Source organism: Athene noctua, chromosome 6 (genome assembly GCF_965140245.1).
Source record: "Athene noctua chromosome 6, bAthNoc1.hap1.1, whole genome shotgun sequence".
Classification (NCBI taxonomy): domain Eukaryota; kingdom Metazoa; phylum Chordata; class Aves; order Strigiformes; family Strigidae; genus Athene; species Athene noctua.
The window spans coordinates 40,613,775-40,634,184 of record NC_134042.1 but is presented as its reverse complement, the minus strand read 5'-3'; the positions used below and the strand labels follow the sequence as shown (position 1 = coordinate 40,634,184).

At 39.3% G+C, this 20,410-nt stretch overlaps 1 protein-coding gene across 1 annotated transcript in view; it reads right to left on the bottom strand.

Annotated features, from left to right (window-relative positions):
• Window positions 1-20,410, bottom strand: part of DYNC1H1 (dynein cytoplasmic 1 heavy chain 1) — a 46,334-nt gene that overhangs the window by 8,614 nt on the left and 17,310 nt on the right. Inside the window, exons 28-64 of the mRNA XM_074908677.1 lie at window positions 20,230-20,330; window positions 17,944-18,103; window positions 17,401-17,644; window positions 17,040-17,223; window positions 16,339-16,551; window positions 15,923-16,161; window positions 15,656-15,812; window positions 15,026-15,253; window positions 14,565-14,795; window positions 14,293-14,433; window positions 13,821-14,054; window positions 13,028-13,234; window positions 12,809-12,930; window positions 12,269-12,434; window positions 11,867-12,030; window positions 11,469-11,598; window positions 10,552-10,685; window positions 10,186-10,300; window positions 9,895-10,056; window positions 9,602-9,816; window positions 9,312-9,516; window positions 8,995-9,168; window positions 8,781-8,900; window positions 8,535-8,655; window positions 7,721-7,916; window positions 6,983-7,100; window positions 5,829-6,044; window positions 5,058-5,270; window positions 4,741-4,868; window positions 4,181-4,334; window positions 3,200-3,346; window positions 2,968-3,118; window positions 2,503-2,756; window positions 2,203-2,337; window positions 2,009-2,103; window positions 1,740-1,914; window positions 229-304 (exon numbers count right to left, since the gene is read on the bottom strand). Coding sequence (XP_074764778.1) covers window positions 229-304; window positions 1,740-1,914; window positions 2,009-2,103; window positions 2,203-2,337; window positions 2,503-2,756; window positions 2,968-3,118; window positions 3,200-3,346; window positions 4,181-4,334; window positions 4,741-4,868; window positions 5,058-5,270; window positions 5,829-6,044; window positions 6,983-7,100; window positions 7,721-7,916; window positions 8,535-8,655; window positions 8,781-8,900; window positions 8,995-9,168; window positions 9,312-9,516; window positions 9,602-9,816; window positions 9,895-10,056; window positions 10,186-10,300; window positions 10,552-10,685; window positions 11,469-11,598; window positions 11,867-12,030; window positions 12,269-12,434; window positions 12,809-12,930; window positions 13,028-13,234; window positions 13,821-14,054; window positions 14,293-14,433; window positions 14,565-14,795; window positions 15,026-15,253; window positions 15,656-15,812; window positions 15,923-16,161; window positions 16,339-16,551; window positions 17,040-17,223; window positions 17,401-17,644; window positions 17,944-18,103; window positions 20,230-20,330 — 6,225 coding nt within the window. The remainder of the gene's footprint in view (window positions 1-228; window positions 305-1,739; window positions 1,915-2,008; window positions 2,104-2,202; window positions 2,338-2,502; window positions 2,757-2,967; window positions 3,119-3,199; window positions 3,347-4,180; window positions 4,335-4,740; window positions 4,869-5,057; window positions 5,271-5,828; window positions 6,045-6,982; window positions 7,101-7,720; window positions 7,917-8,534; window positions 8,656-8,780; window positions 8,901-8,994; window positions 9,169-9,311; window positions 9,517-9,601; window positions 9,817-9,894; window positions 10,057-10,185; window positions 10,301-10,551; window positions 10,686-11,468; window positions 11,599-11,866; window positions 12,031-12,268; window positions 12,435-12,808; window positions 12,931-13,027; window positions 13,235-13,820; window positions 14,055-14,292; window positions 14,434-14,564; window positions 14,796-15,025; window positions 15,254-15,655; window positions 15,813-15,922; window positions 16,162-16,338; window positions 16,552-17,039; window positions 17,224-17,400; window positions 17,645-17,943; window positions 18,104-20,229; window positions 20,331-20,410) is intronic.

Below are 20,410 nucleotides of genomic sequence, written 5' to 3'. Positions count from 1 at the left end.
TCCAAGTGTAACTATTGCTTACAAAAGGTGGGTGTTTTTTTTAAAAAAAGAAACCAAACCAAACCAAACCAACTAGGCTTGAGGTTCTTCCACAATCCCAGCTTTATGATTTTCCCAGGCATTAAGGTCCAAATTAAGGTACTACTTCAGAATTGCTTTAAAATCATAGTAATTGTACTTAAATTAGTACAGTAGGATTGGTGTGGACAATAGTGCAACTTCACTTACTTGCAGGTTTTTCTTCTGTCCAAAGGTATGGTACAGTCTGCTCTGGTGAACTGCTATCCAGCCAGATACAGAATTGCTATATTGAAAGAAAATGCAAGAAACTTGAAATGAAGCTTCATAGCATCAAAAATCTGCTGTGAGGTGCAGGTCCTGTTCATGGTACAACAGAGATGTTCAATCTCAGCCTTAAAATCTAGAATTTAATGTACTGCAGAAGTGTTCAGCTACATACCAACTTTCAGTAGGAAACAGATTGCTAGGGTAGGGTTGAACTTAGTACAGCTTAAGTTCTATAGCCTTGGATTTGCAAACAGATCTTTAAACATTTAGCTACTTATTAGTATTTTTAAACAACAAAATGCACAAGTTCAAAAGATTTTTCCCATTTAATGTTCAGATCTTATAATCTAGAATAAAAATTTAGATTGAGTACCAGATGAAGCATTTGAGCTTTCATCTACAAGTCAGTCTTGAGAAATAAGACAGGACTAGCACTGTTGAACAGAAGCACTATTATATTAACAAAACTAAGTCAAACATTAAACTTAGCCTAAAATATTGTTCAACACTCAACATAAGTTTGGTCTTTTTCAAGGCACCAAGATTTGTATGGTTTGAGTATTTCATACATAAAGGGTTTGCATGTTTCACTGTTCAAGACTGCAATTTGACCAGCACATTTAATAAGTTGTTGACTCATTTTTCTTCAATGAATTTCTCCAAGTTCTGTAACTCTTTTTTTTAAAACAAAAATCCAAATGTAAAACTCAAATTATGTTTTGTTTATTATGCTTTCTTTAGACATATCCAATCACTTCACTGATATCCCCTAATTCTGCACTGCCTCCAGAATCCCCGATTCTACAGGTCTCTACCAAGTCCCAGCCCAAGCTATACATTATTTTACCCCAGGTTGAAGAGTTTGAGGAAAATTATACATCACAAAAAGAATGCAACTTTCAATATAAAAACTAGGCAGGGCAACAAAATGGGTACTATTTAAGATATGGACGTATGTTGGAACATACAGCTTCACAGCCAGGACACAGATGTATTCTTAGAACACTCAGGCCATAAGAAAGAGCAAAGTGTTCAGTAGCTGAGCTGAACACTTAATAAATCCAGATTTATTCCAAACAGTAATGTCCAGGAGCCCAGCGTACTGATGTTATGCATGGCTAGGGTTGCTCCCCTCCATGGCACAGTTATCACACAACAGTGACACACATAGTACCACCCTTTCTGCTACCACAGAACCAAACCTGACTGCAAAGTTAGATGAATGGTGAATCTGCTTCCAAGGCTGAGTGATTAACAATGCTGGTATTTACAACTCAAGTTTCATAGCTGGATTACAAATGAAGTAGGAACATACATTTCCACAACAACTACAACTTGTTAATCTGTAAGGCTTCTCTTTTCATACAGTGAGAGCTTACTTGTAGGCATCAAGCTCTTAAAGCAGACACCTAAAAAGTTTAGTGCAGAAACAAACCCCAGCCAACACCTACCTCATCAGCTTGAACTTTTGAAACAAGGTCCTTAAATGCAGGAAGGCAGCTCAACCTCATCATTGCTTCTGTTTGCTCTACAGTCAAACCATTGATTTTTGGGAGAGATGCAGTGTTCAGTACAATCTCTTTTCCTCTCAAGAAGTGCTGGAATTCTGCATCATACGTAGGCTCCCTAATGTCAAGGGAAAATAAAGAGTTTAGCTAGGTGCCTTCAAGACAGCCCTCCCTTTTGCAACTAAAATGAAGTAAGAAAAACAAATGTTTACCCAATAGTGCCTTTCAGTTTAATCCGGGCCAACAACATCGCAAATGTTATATGATCTTGATGCAGCATGCCACGTGCCACTCTATTGAAAGCCACCTAACCAACAAAACAGCGAAGTTAGCAGTGTATGAGGCCTTGAACTCTAATCTTTCAAAAATGATTAAATAATTACATTTACTAATTGAAAAACAGAACCTGAAAGAGATCCTTTGTGATGATTGAGAGACGCTGAGTATGGTCTGTAATTCCCTTCAGATTTGGGTTCTCATACAAGACGTTGTGATAGATGTCCAAGAAAAACTGGAGAGAGTATTGGTACAGGAAATGTATCTGAAACACAAGAGTTTGGTTTTTTTCTTGAGTCCTGCTGTTCCATAGTCAATGGCTTATGCCTACCAAATTGCAATACAGCAGTCAGGGCTAGAATTAGGCAGTGCCTATTTAGCTTTGAACAGTAAACAACATGTAGCTTCTGGCAGGGAAAACTCATCCTACCTGTTTCAGTGACTCCATAGTAAAGTAGATACTGCTGCATGCTGTAGAAAGAGGCAAGTACTGCTGAGAAACAGTCTCCACTTCTTGCATGACAATATCAGTCTCTTCCACTTTTCTGGTGACCTCTGCTGCTTCCTTCTTCAGGTTCTCAAGAGTAGTAATGATGGTATCGTCATCTAGGATACGTCCCTTCACTTCATTAAGTGCTTGTAGTAGGGATTTTTCTAACTGACGCAAGCGCAGCTGGAATTCACCTTAATTAGAAGAAAAATTAGATTACATGTTGTATAGATGCCTGAGTTTTTAAGAAATTTATGAATCGTGTAGACACTTTGCCATTGGACATCCTGAAAAAGCAAGAGTAACATCTATAAAGCTATTTCACTGTGTATTACTACAGTTAGAGCAAACCCACTATATTCTTTTAGAACAGGATAAAAGTTACTGTAATTTTGGTAAGCGTACCCTGAAGCTTGAGGAGGTCAGAGCGTTTCTCATCAACATCTGGTCTTTCAGCTTTCAGGACTTCATTCAAACACTGGCTCTGTAAGCTGCTGCGAGTTACTGTAAAGTTCACAAACGTAACACGAGAGCAGAGGTCTGGTGGGAATTCAACCTATCACAGGAAAAATGAAAAGCTTTCTCAGCTTTCTGGCATACCATTTCTACAAAGAGGACAGCCTTTTGTTTTACTTACTGTTGGATCTCTGGTGGAGAGGAAGATAACAAAGGATGGTGACAAATCAATATCTTGGTCTCCCAGAGTAATCAGAACTCTGCCTCCAGTTCTCCGGACTTCACGATTCAGAACAGGATTCAGAACTGGATCATAGCTCTCCACATCCTAGAACCAGAGATGTGTTAAGATATTCTGTTGCTTGCAAGTGTCTCAAGCTAAAAATCCTGATCTAGTTGGGGCTTAAAACTCTGGTAAGCAATCAATTTAAAGTTGATTTGGAATACGGATCATGTTCAGAAGGTATTTCCACTTTAGACTTGTAGTTGAATTACACAAGCACTGAGTTTAGGCTATTACCATACAAAATCTCAGAAGAAGAGTATGGTATTATTAATGGCTGTAATTGTGTTAGTTTTAATGCATAATAAGCCCCATTTTAAGCAGCACAAGCAACAGTTACTGATCTCATCTGTGAGCTAATCCTTTGTCTTCCCACTTCCATACTAAGAAATGAAAAATATATCCATCTCAAGTGAAAATCAACTATTCCTACAGTTGCCTATTTGTATTACTGAAACTTCTTCCTGCTACTCAGAGTAGATGTAATTCTAGATAACTAGACATATTAGGTGCTATTATCTATGACTAGAGATAGCATATGCAAACAAAGGAACAGACAGGCTGCAAGTCATTTTATGGAGTGGAAATAAAGAAAGATCATTTCAAAATAAAGGCATTTGATCTTGAAATGGTGGAAAAAGGAAATACCTTATTTTGATTGTATATCTAACTAATAATATTTTTCTCAGGACTATCAAACCACATGTCACTCAGGACTAGCTTACCTGTTAAATTATGTTTTGAAAATAGTTATTTGTACCTTACCAATAGAACAACTTAGATAGTTAGAACAGGGCAGCATTCAAGAATTCTTAGTTAGAATAGAACAGGGCAGCATTCAAGAATTTTACACAGTTTCTACACAATCATGCAACTAACCTGGACTAGAAGTGGGTTACCAAATCTCAAGGCACTTTCCAAGTTCTTCCTGAAAGCGTCATCCAAGAAACTAGTACGAGTTATCTTACGGTCTTTATATTCATTCATGATAAACTCAGTAGCTTGCCCAGAGGGATCGATGATCAGTGGATACCTAAGTGAGTAACAGAACACTTTCATTATTTGGGTTTTGACTGCAGCCAGACTCTAAGCAGTTCTGTGAATTTAGGTTGCATTATTACTGTCAACTCAAAAAGGTTGTATATTGAAGGAGTAAGTTGGCCTGATCAATGACACTTCAAAGCTGAACTAGAACAAGTCCCTGAGCAATAGCTTCAGTTCAAGCCAACTTATTTTAACAGCTTAACATAACAAAAAAGGCAAGCAAAGATGAATGAAGAGTTTTTATGTTCACAGACTGCTGAGCTTTTATAAATATTAGAAACTCTCACAACACTGAAACAGTGCTTTAAAAGAGTTACTGTGACTCTTTGATAGGTGCAAAACCCTGACTGCTGTGAGAATGTTGTTTCAGAACTCTACATCTTAGAATGAAATACCTATTAAACCGCTTGAGCATGATGGCATTCTCAGTGCACAGATCGTCTGCAGGCAGAGAACTTGCTTGCCAGCGAAGCCGCTCATCTGCGTTGGAAAGGTACTCTGTCCTTGCAATGTCTGTACGGAACTGCAAAAAGTACATATGGTTAGAATTTCACTAGGGATTCTCCAACTAGCTGGTGAAGACATTTTGAGTAAGTGCAGCTCTATAAGGTACTCTTTTCCCATAGCTCCATTCTCTTTTAGCAATTTTAAAGCTTTTTTAATAGTTGCAGTAAATTGATTTATGGTTAACTTATCATGACTGTATCTTTACCTGGATATTTGCTTGCTGCAAATGGTGAGACCATGTAGTGAAAAGATTCTGACGCATCTGCTGATCAAAGTAGCCAGCATAGGCAATAAAAGCTCCTGAAAGTAAGCAGTCTCCTGCAATAGTGGACATCTGGTTCTTGAAAGTCTCACTTGTCTTCTCCCATCTTTCACGTTCAGCAGAAAGACTCTTCAGAAGAGCTGTGCTACGGTTTACCTAGACATAAGTAGTGAAGTAGACTCTTTAGATGATGAATTGTTACAGTATTACAAGTCTGTTGGGATACTTAAATATTGACTCAAGGCCCAAGTTAAATTTAAAAGCTTGAAACAAAATTAAATTTGTGTTTCTTCAGTGTTAATTATGTTGTCTTAAACTTATCTTGATGAACTTAAAAATACTAAATATTAGCATAGTAGTGTGACATGCTAATGAGTAAATCAAGTACATAGATAAACTCTTCCCCTGCTGCACTTCCCCCAAGAAGTCCAATTAAGACATTACAGTCACACTACATCCATGCCCATTTCCGAAGGCTTTCTACTTATTTTAAGCCTTATGTGAACTGTCTTGTTATTCAACTAGAAACATGAGTTGATATTTCTAATTCCAGCCAGGTTTCGGTAGCTTAAGAAGCTCTGTGCCATTCAGAGATGAAACAGACAGCAAAAATGCACTGCACAGGAGAAGAAACCAAGTCTGCTCACAAGTTTGAAGAATGCTTCAATTTCCAACTGTCAAAGATTAAAGAATACTGATACACAAAAGTCTTACTTTTGCTTCTACTGCAGCCAAGTCTGCCTTAATAGCCTGGGCCTCCGAAATCAGTACTGCATATTCTTCTTTGTAACGGGCAATACTGGCCTCAAGATCACGAATCATCTGCTCCACTTCATTTGCTTTCTGTTGGTTGTCTTTGGCATCATCCTCCAGTTTCTGCAGTTCATTGCGTAGAGGTTCCACTCTTTTCAACATATCAGCATAATTCAGCTGTAAACAGTAAACAGGCCCTTTATACTTTCTAAAATGACATGTCTTAACAAGAGCCACGGCATTCAGGTATATACTATCAACTGCTTCTTTTCAAGCTTAGGTACTTGTGATCAGCTAAGAATAGCTACTTAACAGAAATTTAAGACTCTAGTTAAAACCAAGCACAGACATGTAAATAATTGCTTTTTGCAAGATCGTTTTATTGCTCTGTAGATTTACAGAAAGTCATCTGAAGGGTTGAGACCACATTGATTAGTGTACAGCAGCATTTTGTATAAATACTCGACAGTGTCCATGCCAGTACTGTGCTATTTGCCTTTCTTAGTGAAGAATTGGGTACAGCTAAGACAGAGAACAATTAGGTTAGGGCCTATTGGCAAAATTCAAGCTAAATAGTGCCTCTCCACATAATGCCATTCACGGCAGGCACAGTTTTAACAAGCAAAGCATTCTGATGTATTGACCACCAACAGGCAAAAACCATTCTTGGATATCTCAGTCAGGGGTTATCTTCCCAAACGCCTATTCCTTTACGAAACTAGCCAAGTATTTAGATGTCTGCCTAAAAGACCTTGACAGAGCTGCCAGTGAGCGTGCCCCACTCTGTGGCAAAACTTACTCAGTTTCTATTAAGAGGGTCACATTGCATTTTCCAGTTGAGAACTGTATTGTCCTGTAGAATGACACTACATACAGAAAGGATCCACTATAGTTTACTGTAAACCTAAAGTTTCTTGGTGCAAAAGCTGGCCATTAGTTCTCTGGCACAATACTACAGAGCCTGTAAGCATTCATCTGAACCATCTACCAGTTTCTCTGAAGTAAACCAGCTTCCAATATGAATAGAAGCAAATTCAGATCCTTTAGACACTGCTATATGCCTTCAAGTTCACTCTTTCCATCTTGAGTTTGCTTCCCCACAGTACTGACTTTACCTGTGCAATGGCCCATTTCACCATAGGTCCACAGGCCAGTGATGCTCTGTTTACAATTTCATAGTTGTAACTTGGATTTGACAGGTAGTTTTTCTTCATCTTCTCCCGGATGGCATCACTGCAAGGGAAAAGTTTTTAGAGGTAGCATGAGTACAATGCATGTCAGCACACAGATGTTCAGTATCCCTTTATGTGGCCTGCCTTCCACAATTGACATGAACATTTCCCAGCAGTTTTCCTGAGCGGTAGCTGGGTTGTTTTAATTAGTTCAAGATGCTGTTTAAGAAATTACAGCTTATGGGTGACATTGAACAATATTTTGAGATGAGTCACTCCCTCTAATCCGAAAAAATTTGGAGTTGTAAGGGAATTCAGTTTATCTTCCACCCAGATTCAGACCTAGCTAGGAGGTCAACCTGGATAAAGACCTCAGTAAGCTGGTCTGCTACTGGTGCAAAACTACTCTCAACTACTAACGTAGCTTTGGACAGCAACACACCGCTTTGAAGCCGTGCCCTGAAATTATTCAACAGCAGCTGTTTTTTCCCAGCTTGCACAATGCACCTTTGCTTCAGTAGTCTGCTTCCTGTACCACCTGCACATTCACTATGTACAGGAGTAAATTAGTCTCAGAAGTCAAGTGCTACCAAAGCAATTACACAGAGAAAAGTCCAGTTAAGACCTTTCATATCTTTGTGAACAGTTAATTCACATAACTAATTCACACTTGCACTTTACCTGATTTCCTCAGCAGAGAAGTTAACAATGGTTGGAATGAAGTTCTCTCTCATGATGATGGAACGTATCTGTTTCCAGTCAGTTGTACTTTCACCTAGCAGTAGGCAGATGGACTCCAGTGCTAGCTTAACTGCTGCAGGTGGATTAGCCATAGAACGGACCTCCACCAGGTGCTGTTTCTTTATGGACTTCACAGCTAACCAGTGCCAGAAAGACAATGGATGTTGATTACAAAGAATACAAACAGCTAGCAAAGTCCATTAAAGTACCTTGGATTCGTAAAAATGCTTCAAAATTCTCAAAAGGAATTTGAGGTTATCAGAGAAGCAGATACTAGTGGAGCAAACCACTGTACGTTCAAACTACTGTATTGCAAGATAAACTTCTGTGAATGTCAGCTTGCCAAGTGGCCACAGGCAACTTGTTCTACTCCCTAAAAATGATTCACTTAAAGCAGTGATTCCTCTATCCAGTTAGCAAATGGACAGCTTGATTGTATGCTGTCTGTGCAGCAATAACACATCAGTGGTCTTCCTGCTTATGAGCTTTCTTTATGAATATATAGACTGAATAAATAACTGGAGCTATTCTGACAGAAACAAAGCCACAAGCTGTAAAAGGAGCATCAAGTTCAGATCAGTACTACAAACAGCACGACAATCACAGTTCAAAGACTAGGAATTTCTTCAACACTGTTCAGCTCCATGCTAAGAGCCTACCCCTCTGTTAGGCTCAGACCACACCAAAACACATTCCCATCGGCTTCAGTATTAGATCCAAACCCATAGTGTGATCTCTTCAGGTGCTAACATACCATTCTGAGCTTCGATGACAGCAGGCTCCACCTTGTCAAGATCTTCTTTCACACTCATCTGCTTATCTGCAATAACCTCCTGTTGCTTGTGCAGCTGTTCCTGAATCTCCTGGCTCATGACCTAGAAGGAAATTTCACAGACAAAATACTTCTTTTCAGAAGTTGAATTTCTTCCAGTACTTGCTCTGCAGGCTGTTTTATAAATATAAATAATTACTATGCACAGAGATTTAACAAGATTTTTACCTTCTTCTTCTCAGCTTCCTGCTGATCTTTCACCATCTTTTTCAACTTGTCATTGGCTGCTGCATTCTTCACTTCCAGTTCCTGACTCTTTATTCTTAGGTCACGCCGCAATTCTTCCACCTGAGATAGATCATAGGAGAGGCAATTCATATTAAGCATGGAGATCTGTTTAACCACTCCAACCTTACAGAGGGCAAATTTTAAAGATATGTACCTGATCAACTGTTTCCTTGATTTTTCTAAGACCAACATTCAAATGCATTTGCTGTTCCTCCAATTCACTTCGTTTCTCATTGAACAAATTGGCATAATGGTTGATGAAGTCTAAATAGTGGCGTGGTGTGATTGCCATGGTTCTGCCTCCTCGTTTTGCCAGACGAGCATTAGCCTTTAGGGAAGAAAAAGTTGCAGATTGTGCATCTATTGTTTTTACATCTATTTGGATGCCAAAAATCACACTTTTTAGGAAACTGGTGCATAATGCTGTGGACTGGAGATCAATGTAAGTTATTCAGCAAAATAATAACATACCTGATGAAGAGTCTGATGAACAAACACACAACTATTAACAATAGCTTCCCTGTGCGATGGTGGCTGTGGTAGTTTATCATAAACAACTGGCATGTAATCGGGCACAATATAATTTGGTTTCTCAAGATCCATTTTGCTTGTGAACTCTTTGCCAACTTGGTACAATGCCTCAGTTGACCAGTCTCCAAACCAGTTCAAGACACATCTGAAACACAAAGCATTTGTAAAGACTTCCCAAAAAGTACTGTTTAACAGTACTGGTAATACGCGTTGGAATATACAGCAATTACCTGTTGAAGAGCGCAGGAGAGGTAGCTGCCCTGTCCTTCAAGCCCTCAGAAGATGGATTCATAGTGAACACAACATGGAGATTGCGAATAACTTGGCTGGTGAACCATTTGTAGAGTTCCTCATGTGAGTCTAACATTAAACCTTCTTTCTGTGCTCCTTCTTTACACTGAGTCATAAGGGTGGCATATTCATCTCCTTCAAAGAGACCAGGAACCTAATTCAAAAGATAAGTTTTGTTGTAGCTAGTAGTTGTAAAAAGGTGCTTAAAAGTATTTACTTAAAATTTTCTTACCTCGCCATTGGCTAGGAGAGTGTTCATTCTCTCCAGGAATCCAGAATCCAATACATTTGACTCATCCATTATGAAAGCTATTTTTTCATTTTTACAGCCAGAACGTCTCAATACTGTTCTAAGGTCTTCATCAAAATCTTCACCTGTATATTTTCTGTGAACCTAGTAAAATTTAACATTGGTTATTAACATTTTGATTTAGCTTTTAATGGGATTTTTATTAGGTGCTGATATTTAAGAAGTGTGAGTTCTGACTAAGAGGGTTTTTTTAAGTTAAACTAGCATGCCAACCTTGATTTGGTAGACACTCAAACCATTCATCCAGGCAACAAATCTTGAGAGGGTTGTTTTCCCTGCTCCACTGACTCCAATAAGCAGCAAGTGGCCCTGTGGCTGACGGAAGATTCTGAAAAAGAACATAACCAAGTATGTTTGGTAAGTGTTAACAACTTACTGAAGCTTTACCTTGAACACCTAAACTTCCAATTAGTACCAAAACTGACACACCTTTCCAAACAGGATCCTGCTATCTAGAGGCCAGCAGTATATTCTCCATGGACAACAATGGGATCATGCTCCACTCTTACTCTGTACTCCAGCTACTCTGTTTTAGAAAGTCTCTAAATACTATTTATATGAGCTGAAGTCTCAACTTACCGGTCAATTCTCAACACGTGATCCAAGACTTCATTGAACAGAACAAGTGGTACATCAAGCTCTTCTTCATAAAAGACTTTAAGTCTAGCTTTCACATAGTCTCTTAATTCTTCCTGATCCACTGGAATATAATCCTAAAAGAACCAGTCAATACAATATGCAATTGAAGATTAAGGAAATTTTGTTTAAGGATCAGTTATGAGTAGATGAAAGCAGCACTATCAGAATACTTGAAGTAGCAATCCTCTACAAAAGCTTAAGAATGCTATACTCATTTAACTTGCATAGGAACATGTCCACAGCCTAGAGTGCCACAAACAGAGGCATGGGGTTTAAACACTGTATTTACTGAAGCTACCATAGGTCGAGTGGTCTGTGCTGCCAGTCACCAAAGAGACTGGGAATTATGACAAACTTACTCCCCTCCCTCATTCCCCCAGTTTATTTTAAACAGCCTTTCCTAGGTATTTTGCTATTGGTCAGAGATATGTAGCAGGCTAGATGGAATTTCGCCTTGACCCTGCAGAAAATCTACAGATTGCCCAGCTGGATCACTTCAGGTTGCAAGAAACAGTCTGCCATAAAGTTTCTAATATCAATATTGTTCAAGGGTCACTGCCTTATCCAAGAGATTCTATAACCAATAACTGTCAGCAACTTTCTTGGAGTGTTACACTGTTCTTGAGAAATATTATTTAATACTGCCTTTAGGTACTGTGGTAAATCTTAAAATAGCATCCCTGGTATTACAGCTACTAACTTAGTGGTAGAGTTCACTTCAGATAATCACAGCAAGAACTTCCTGCAGATCAGTTTAACAAAATCATGGGCACCAACTATCATGCTAATATAGTCATAAGAGCTGCATCACTCAGTTGCTCCCAAACAATTTTTTTTTTTTTTTAATTTTTACTTACCTTTGACAGCCAGTTGCTGTATAAGATAGGTCTGCTCATAGCTTTTTCTTTATCAATATTGGGGAAGTGTTTCAGAGCAACCATATCAATGTTCTCATCAGTCCAGCGCCTCTCCTCATCTTCCACAAGTCTGGATAAAGAAACAAGCCACTGACTACAAATCCTCTGTAACAGGAGGATATCATCACATAACATGGCAGTGCTGCAACTGAAGTATGTTTCTGCTTTGCACAGATACTACTCCCAAGAGTGTCAATTTAGAGCAAAGGGAAATACTTTCACCTATTTAACATGAAGCACACTTCAGTTTGGTCTTCTAATGAAAGTTGGCAAGGAGTCACGAAAATTAATTTTGAACCTTTTTTTTTTTTTTCCTCCTCATCTCATATTTATTTTACCTGTCTTGGAAGAGACGTAAGGCTTCATGAGCCCAAATCCTTATAAGGCCTTCAACTGGTAAGGTTTCTAGTGGTCTTAAGGCTTCAAATATACCTCTCACCCATCGAGTCATTTCACGAGGTGAATAGATGTAGTGTGGCTGCGTGTCTTGAGTGAATCTCTCCTAAAAATTTAAACTTAATCAGTTACTTCATCCTAAAGTTGCACCCTATTTTTTACAAGTGTTGACATTGCAAGATCTAACTTTGCCAGTGTAATTCAGTGGCTTTCATCAGAAATCAAGTAATTAGTTGAGTTCTTGTACACATATTATCCATATGAAAGGCAAACAATGGCCATTAAATTATTCAGCATAAAAGGAAGACTTTAATTAAAGTTTAGGATTGTATTTAACAAGTTACCTGAGACATTGTGTAGAATTCTACCATAGCAGCAGTGAGAGGTTCTGCATATGTGCGAAGTGATGGAATCAGCCTTAGCATCGCACGATTGAATGTTCCATATATCTGAGTAAGTGAAGCTGGTCCAGGATAGTCCACGTAGACCACGGGAACATGTCGTAAAAATCTGAAAAATTAGCATATTACACAGTCCAGAAAGTCAAATTACAGTCTCTACTATTTTCATTATCTTTTGTCAAAATTAAGTAACTGCTTGATTTTAAATTATCAGCAGTAACCACGGTTGGTTTGACTGCTCCTTAGTGACTGTGACCAAAAAAAGCATTCTGAAGTATCCACAGCATTTCAGATGAGTTATTCAAGAAGTGTAACAGTGAGCACTGGCTGGCTGTCAGGGTAAGAACCAACTAGCAGTTAGTTCAAAAGCAAGGAACACAATTTCAGCACAGTTGGTGTTGAACAAGTGTATTAAGAACAGATTACACAGTTACAATTTTGACCCCTATTCTGTTGCTATATAGAGTTTAGTAGATACATTACCTATGTGAGAGAGGTTTTCTTCCAGGATCAGTAGGTGGATTACATGCACCAACAAACTGAATTCTCTCCAGTTTCACCCATGTCTGGTCTGATGTACGATAGAATCCTCCATGTTCCACCATCTGGGAAAAAAAAAAAAAAGTAAAATAAAATCAGGGGAACATTGTATCTCCCTTAAAATAACTGTTCTGATATAGTTGATTACAAAGGAAAACAAACCTGTCTAATGAAGGATATGACTCTCTGTGTGCCATACTTATCCATATCTGGCAAGTTGATTTCATCGCAGAACAGCACCAACCACTTTCCTAACTGCACAGGAGCCAGCACCACTCCATTAGGTGTACGCCTGTACTCACAGTAGTGATCAAAGGTTTTCAAAAGTAGTTCTGGAGTGGTAGCACTAGAAAAGTTTAGTCCAACCACCTAAAAGAAAATCATGAAAAGAAACAGTTAAAACATACTAAAGCTTGAAAGAGAGCATATCAAGAATCCTGAAAACAGATATGTCTGGCTTTCCACAGGAGAAGTACATATAGCATCTATATTTCAGGTTACTGCCTGAATTCTGACTGTATACTGTCTGCTTCCCACTGCAGGGTCTCCATTCACCATGCAGCAACGACCCCTGTCCAACCTTGTACTTAGAACATCACAGCTTCTTGCAACTGTTACTCTACCTAAATACACTGAAAGATGAGAGCTATTCTTAAATATTACCACAGGTTTTTAAATACTAAATGGAGGAATGCTCCTATATTATTGAAGTGGCGAAGGAAGTAGCTTTTAGGTTAAGGATATTGAGACATAAATTTAGATTCTGCTCAACGTAATTTTTATTTATGTGTATAGACATGAGTGACTGAGGTGGAGGTATCAGTGAATTCCATCTAGCAAATAATTTCTATCTTAAATCAAGACTGCTTTAATCTCTAAGGAGATCAGAGACTTATTACTCTGTAATTCACACATGTGCATGCACGTGCATGCACACACACACTCTCTTGTGTACCTCCATGTCAGGCAGAGCTCTGAGAGCACTGAAGAGGGTCATGGTCTTTCCAGAACCTGGTGGGCCACACAGCACTAGAGGTTTGTGTTCTGCCAGCCAAGTATACAGCAGTGCTTCATGGCGAACTGTATCTAGGGTTGGTACTACAACATCAGGAGCTGCAACTTTGTGTGTTTCAACTTCTATTTGAGGAACCTTGGATTGCCATGGCACCCATTCACCTGTAATGGACACCTAGGAGCACAAAAACATGATCAGACAATTTAGAACAGGAATATAGCTCAACCGTAGTTATTTTTATTTTTTTTTAAATGACAGAATAGTTTGCAGCCTCAAATTTGAGGCGGTTTGTTTGCTGAACTGTGAAACTAAGTTTTAAGGTAGTCTAGTGTTTTCCAGTTTCATCTCCAAAATCTAGAGCAAGCTTCTAAGAACGCAGAAGAGCAACACTTCTAATAAAAGAAAGGTTTACCTCATAGTCAATTATAGGTATGTTGGGTGCAGTTGGCAGTGGCACAGTGGTGATTCTCCTAATGTATTCTCCCAGCTCTGCTCTCATTTTCAAACGACTGTCTCCAGAAAGAGACCAGAGTATTGCATAGACCAGGTACCTCTGTAAGAAGCAGCAAAAGCAGCTATTGGTTTTAGAGTAATGGAACAAAACTTAATAAATAATAGATCAAATCTAGCTGCTATGCTGACCATGCCAAACACAGCAGCCACTTTGCAGTATATTGTATTTACCTGGATGTAACGCTCCAGCTGATCTATCTGCATTGGGAAGTCTGGATGATTGGCATTGTACTGGGCTACGTTGCGGCAAGCTTGATGCAACATGGAGAACAGGGAACCAAGACAGCGCAAGCGGGTGAGATCCATAATATGCTCCAACTTGAAAGCATGTTCAAGAGCTTTAGTTACCAGGCCATTAGATGTGAAATATGGTTGCATTATTGTTGCAGCATCTCTCTGAATCTGTTGGGGGAGACAAACACTGCTCAAAGCACTTGCTTATGATCTGATTGCCAGGCAACAGGAAATAATTTTGTTTAAGGTTTGAAATGCTTCGTATTTTAATACTCTTTAAAAAAAAGAAAAAAAAACGTGAAGAGGAAGTCAGCTTTTCTATGATAGGCTGTCAAATTCTACTACTTGTGATACAAGCGTTCTTACTACATTATCCCATAATGTCATCTGAGTTATACCTGCAACATTGGGGATGCTGCTTCTTCTCCTTCATCTTCTTTGCCCTTTCTCCTCCGCTGAGCTTCCTCCTCACCCTCATCCAGAGGAATACTTCTTAATCTGGCCAGGAAGTTATTGAATATCATGTCTGTACTGAGAACATCCTCACTGAACCAGACCATGCCACACCTTGACACAGTAGCTAAAGTGGCATATTTCAGATCCTGTACCTCAAACATGATACGCACCTAAAAAGTAGAAATTTAGAAGAAGAGTTTGAAGTAAAACCAACCAACCAACCGAAAAACAAAACAAAAACCTCCCCCCCCAAAAGACAGAGACCTTTAAAATAAGTTAATTTGTATTTAGCCTCTGAGTATCAACAGCAGCATTAAAATATCCTAAGGCAAGTTCATCGTTACTGACTGTTAGCCTAGACTTTTATATAATCCACAAAGTTTGTCTTACAGAGTCAAAGTCAGTATAACGTGAAATGTTTCCACAAAAGTTCCTAACTCCAGCAAACCACTACCTGAGATCAGTAATACTCTGCTTCTGATGAGAAAGAGGGACAGCACTAGTACAGATTAAGGTAAAAGCAACAAGTTTATAGGACAGCACACAAACATTGTTTTAAAAAAGTACATTACATTTGGTGGAAGGCTGAGACGTTCTCCATTGGGCAGAGTCAGTAGTTTGTTGTCATCCAAAACAGAGTTCAAGTTCTCAACCCATTCAGGGTCCACATCACCATCAAAGATAATCCACTGACGTTTTTGCAGTTCACCTCTCACATTGTCTATGATTCTACATTAAAGGAAATATTTATTGCAGTAGAGAACAAAGACCCAGTAATGCCACATTATCCATGGCACGTATGTATTGGCCACTTTTCATTTGTGCTATTAAAGACTCACTTTCTCAGGACATGTGTAAACAAGCCATCTGTCCATTCTCTGGTGTTTGGATCCAAAGTACCATAGAGGTGATCTTTGCTGATTGCTTTTGGATCTATAATATGAGCAACACCTTCCACGCCCTCCAGCCGTTCCAGGGCTTTCAGAAGTACTCTCCAAGCCATGCTCTTTCCACTTCCGGAGGGACCAACCATCATCAGTCCATGATTTATCTGCGTAATCTGATACAACTGAAGAACCTGTGACAGAAGAAATGATGTACCAATAAAGTCTTAACTCCAGTAGTCAATCTAAGCTTCTAGGTATTGCTCACTTAAGACAATAAAAAGGAAAAAGCTTTTCACCTTTCATAATAGAAAAGGAAGTTTAGTCTTACACATAAACTTCCATTCTACACTTTCAGTTTTGTATTTTACCTTTTCCACCCACATGCCACCAACTTCTTCTCCATCACCATAGGTAAGGTACATTTCCTGACACACTTTCTTAAGCTCCTCTCGCAAGGCTGTCATCTCCCCACGATGATACTGTACTCCAGGGAATACATCAGAAAGGAGACTGAACAGCAATGGAATGTCTTCTGCAACTAGTTTCGGTACCATAGTTTCACATACACTTTGGATCAGGATCTGCAGAGAAAGTCAAGTTTTGGTTAGGATTTTCTGTTAAGTTTGCTTTACCAGATGCATTTGACAAGGAATACTTCACTAAATACTTCATTGATAAAGCACCAGACCAGGACATCTTGGTAAAAGCAACCACTGATGGAACCACAGGGCAGTAAAAACAATCATTTGAAACCACACAGTGAATTCGTATTGATTTTCAGTTTACAACTGTAGTTTCTTATGCCTCTTTGCTATGCTTCTGGTATTAACTGCTGAAGATCAGAGCAGCAATAAGCATTATGAACACACCACCTCATAAGAGTAGGTCTTTCACTATGATTCAGGGACTTCTAAAGCATATTGAACTTGGTACTTCTAAGCTATGAAATTACCACCTTTTGTAACTAACATTACTTTGCTTGCATGGCTTAACACTAAACGGTAAACATTGCAGGGTTATTTAGCGTGCATTCTGTACTTTGTAACAGAAGAGTTCACACACACATTACCTCTTGTTCAGGTAAGTTCTCAGCAATTTCTCCCTCATCAACAACTTCACCACGCTCTTCTTTCTCCCGCTTTATCTTCTGAATCCTCTCCCTCTTCACATTACCTGCACTAACCAGCACACTCTTTAGTGCTCTCAAGCCAAAATCATAGTGACTTTGGGAGGACAGCTGTTCATCGCAAAGCCTAAGAAACAAAAGAGACAAAATACAATTTGATTCTCCATAGGGACCAACACAACAGCAACTGTCATTGTCTACTTGAAATCACTGCTGCACAACATGCTTAGTGAGTTTCAAAGAACACCATAGCTTTGAACAATAAGCTCTATTTTTACTAACTGGAGCCAAATGTGTTACTCACTTGAAGAATGGTACTATCTTATTGGCAAGCACTTCAGCTGTACGGAAACCTTGGGAGTACAACATGACCTGAGCAATCAACTGACGGTCTGGTTTTGTCATCGCCAAGCTACGGAACAACTTCTTCAAATTGTCAGGCAGATTTGATCTGCCTGCATAGCCAGGATTCATGGTGATGAAGATAGCCATGTCGGGGCTCACTTTGACTTGTTTGTTCAGCAGCTCACAAGTAATAGGTGTTGCAGCTGAAAAGAGAGTGCATTTGGTTACACCAGAGTCAATGATCAGTTACATCCTGAGAACCTAAGTCATAGTTTATTCTATTTCAGTTTCCTACAGCAATGGACAGCAGGTCCTCCAGTACAGCAACTCAAGATACTCAAATACAAATTTCTACAAGCTGAAAGTTACTTCAAGTTTTTAAGTTTCGATAGAAAGTGACTTCATCCTTGGATTGTTTGGGAGAAATACAACTGAGCAACAAAACAGCATGAAGGACACTAGAGATGCTGTACAACACTGTTAGGAATGAACAGTTACGTACTCTTGTCATAGCTGGGGTTGGAATGTTCTCGCAAGGCTTCCTGGATGCACTGAACTTGCTGTGAAACGGCAGAGAGCATACGCTCCTCCAGTCTGTTGAATTCATCAAAGCAGCCCCATGCACCCACTTGGCAAAGTCCCACAAAGATGCGTCCCATTGCCTGCACACAGAGGGGAGAATTCACTGAAGTTGCATGATCATTGTTGCCTATACATAGGCAAAGGGAGCAGAGAAGAGCAGAGAAGAGCACTTTATACAGTGCATCCAAGGCAGGAAGAAGCTGTATTTGTATGTGATTACCATCTCTGTATAGTACTGTCAGAGTTATAAAAGGGTTCTAACTGACTTTCAGATGTTCACTGATTCATAGAATCATAGAAGATGATCACAAATTCCTATTACTATATACTGTACTGCAGTGCATTCGCAAAACAGTCAAGATAAGTCCACTGCATAACGTTTTGTTTGCTGACACCACTAATACCAGTTGCAGTTCTAGTCCTTTATTGCAAGGAGGATACCAGAATTACAAAACATTTCAGAAGAGCAAATTGGATGGCCAAAGTATGATAAGGCTTCCATCTAAAAAACAACCTTTAAGGTAGGATTCCACAAAAGGCAGCATGAGGGAATATGATGGTGTCCTGGTTTTGTCTGGGATAGAGCTATTTTTTCTTCTTAGTAGCTAGAATAATGCTGTGTTTTGGATTCAGTATGGGATTTGGTGTGAGAAGAACCTTGGTAATATACTGATGTTTTCAGGTGTTGCTAAGAAATCAAGGACTTTTCAAATTCCCATGTCCTGCCCATGTGCGGGTGTACAAGCTGGGAGGAAGCACAGCCAGAGCAACGGATCCAAATTGGCCAATAAAATATTCCATATCCTGTAACGTCGTGCTTATGTATACGATTTATATGTGTATATATAGATGAGGATGAGCTGGGAAGCTTGGGCTCTTCTGGGATTGTGGTTTTGGGATTTTCTCCCCTCTGGGATCACTAGCCAGGAATGGTCTGGGAATCAATAGGTGGGTGGTGAGCAATCACATTGTGCGTCACTTGTTTGTATGTTTTATTACTACTATCATTACCATTATTATTTTAATTTAATTTTATTTCAATTATTGTTTTTTTTCTTCAACCTACAAGTCTCCTTACCTTTACCCCTTCAATTGTCTCCCCCATTCCCTGGGCAGGGGAGGGTGAGCAAGCAGCTGTGTGGTGTTTGGCTGCTGGCTGGGTTTAAACCACAACAGATGGAGGTCTAAAAGCCACTGGTGTAGGATGAACAGAAATCAACTGTTCCCTGTGTTTTCCACTACAAGAACTAAGGAATCATTAAAAAAGACGAAAGAAGGTACTCCTTCATAAAGTGCATAGTAATGCAGTGGAACTCTTTGGTAGAGAATGCTATAGAAACAAGTGTGCATGTGGATTTAAGGGGAGAAATGAGTACTTGGAGAAAGGTTCACTGGAGCATGAATACAGTAACCCATTTCAGCTTGGGATCTCCTGATCCTCCCAGCTGTCAAGAGGCAGGAAGTGGACTGGGGGCAAGGAAGGAGGATCATGCACTATCTGTGATCTTACTGCTTCCTAGGTATTTTCTTAGTCATCAGTACAGGCCAAATGCTGACTAAATGGACCCCCGGTCTAATCAAAATACAGCTGTACAGAAAAAAAAATACCAGATGGGCAACCTGGCAGAGCCTGTGAGGTATCAGGATTCCCTGCCCATGTTTTATATATTTTTTAACATATGCACCTGACTGAGGTTTTTATTTTGAGATGTTTGCTGTGCTACAGTTTACAGAGGCATTTCATCTAGTTCTCAGTTTGAAGATGTCATCAACTTTCAAATATCTGGGTAGATTTTCTTAGTTTTGTCTCAGCATGTGAAAGATTCTTCAAACTCCAAGTTACGTTGCAAAGGATAATTTGGTCATAGTAAGCTACTTTGGCAGTCTCACACTCTCATCTATTCTCCAATAAGCCAGAACTATCAATGCAAACTAAACAGTTTAAGTTACTTTTCTAAAGCCAGTCTTAAGAGCCCACCCTGTACTTCCTCTTCCTTCCTCTCCATTTCCTGCTATAGAACTACCAGTTCTAAAAAACTGTATGTTCTGCCCCATTTCTGCTTTAGGCACTTATTGTTACAGAGCATCTATATGACCCACAGATACCAGTTCAGTTAAGACTTACAGATAATCATCCTGAAAATAAACACTGCTGGCTGTTTCCTACTGCCTGTTAGCCAAGACTACATTTTTAAAATCAGTTTACCTGGAAGTCAAATGTTTCATCACAGTTGAAAACCAGCACAAAGCGCCCAAGCTGATGTCCAAGAGCCTTAACAGATTCTGTTTTACCAGTACCAGCAGGACCTATTTTTGAAGTAGAAGAAACATGTTTTAGTGTTTATTGTCTAAGATATTGCTGCCTACTCATGTAATCTGTCAGCAAA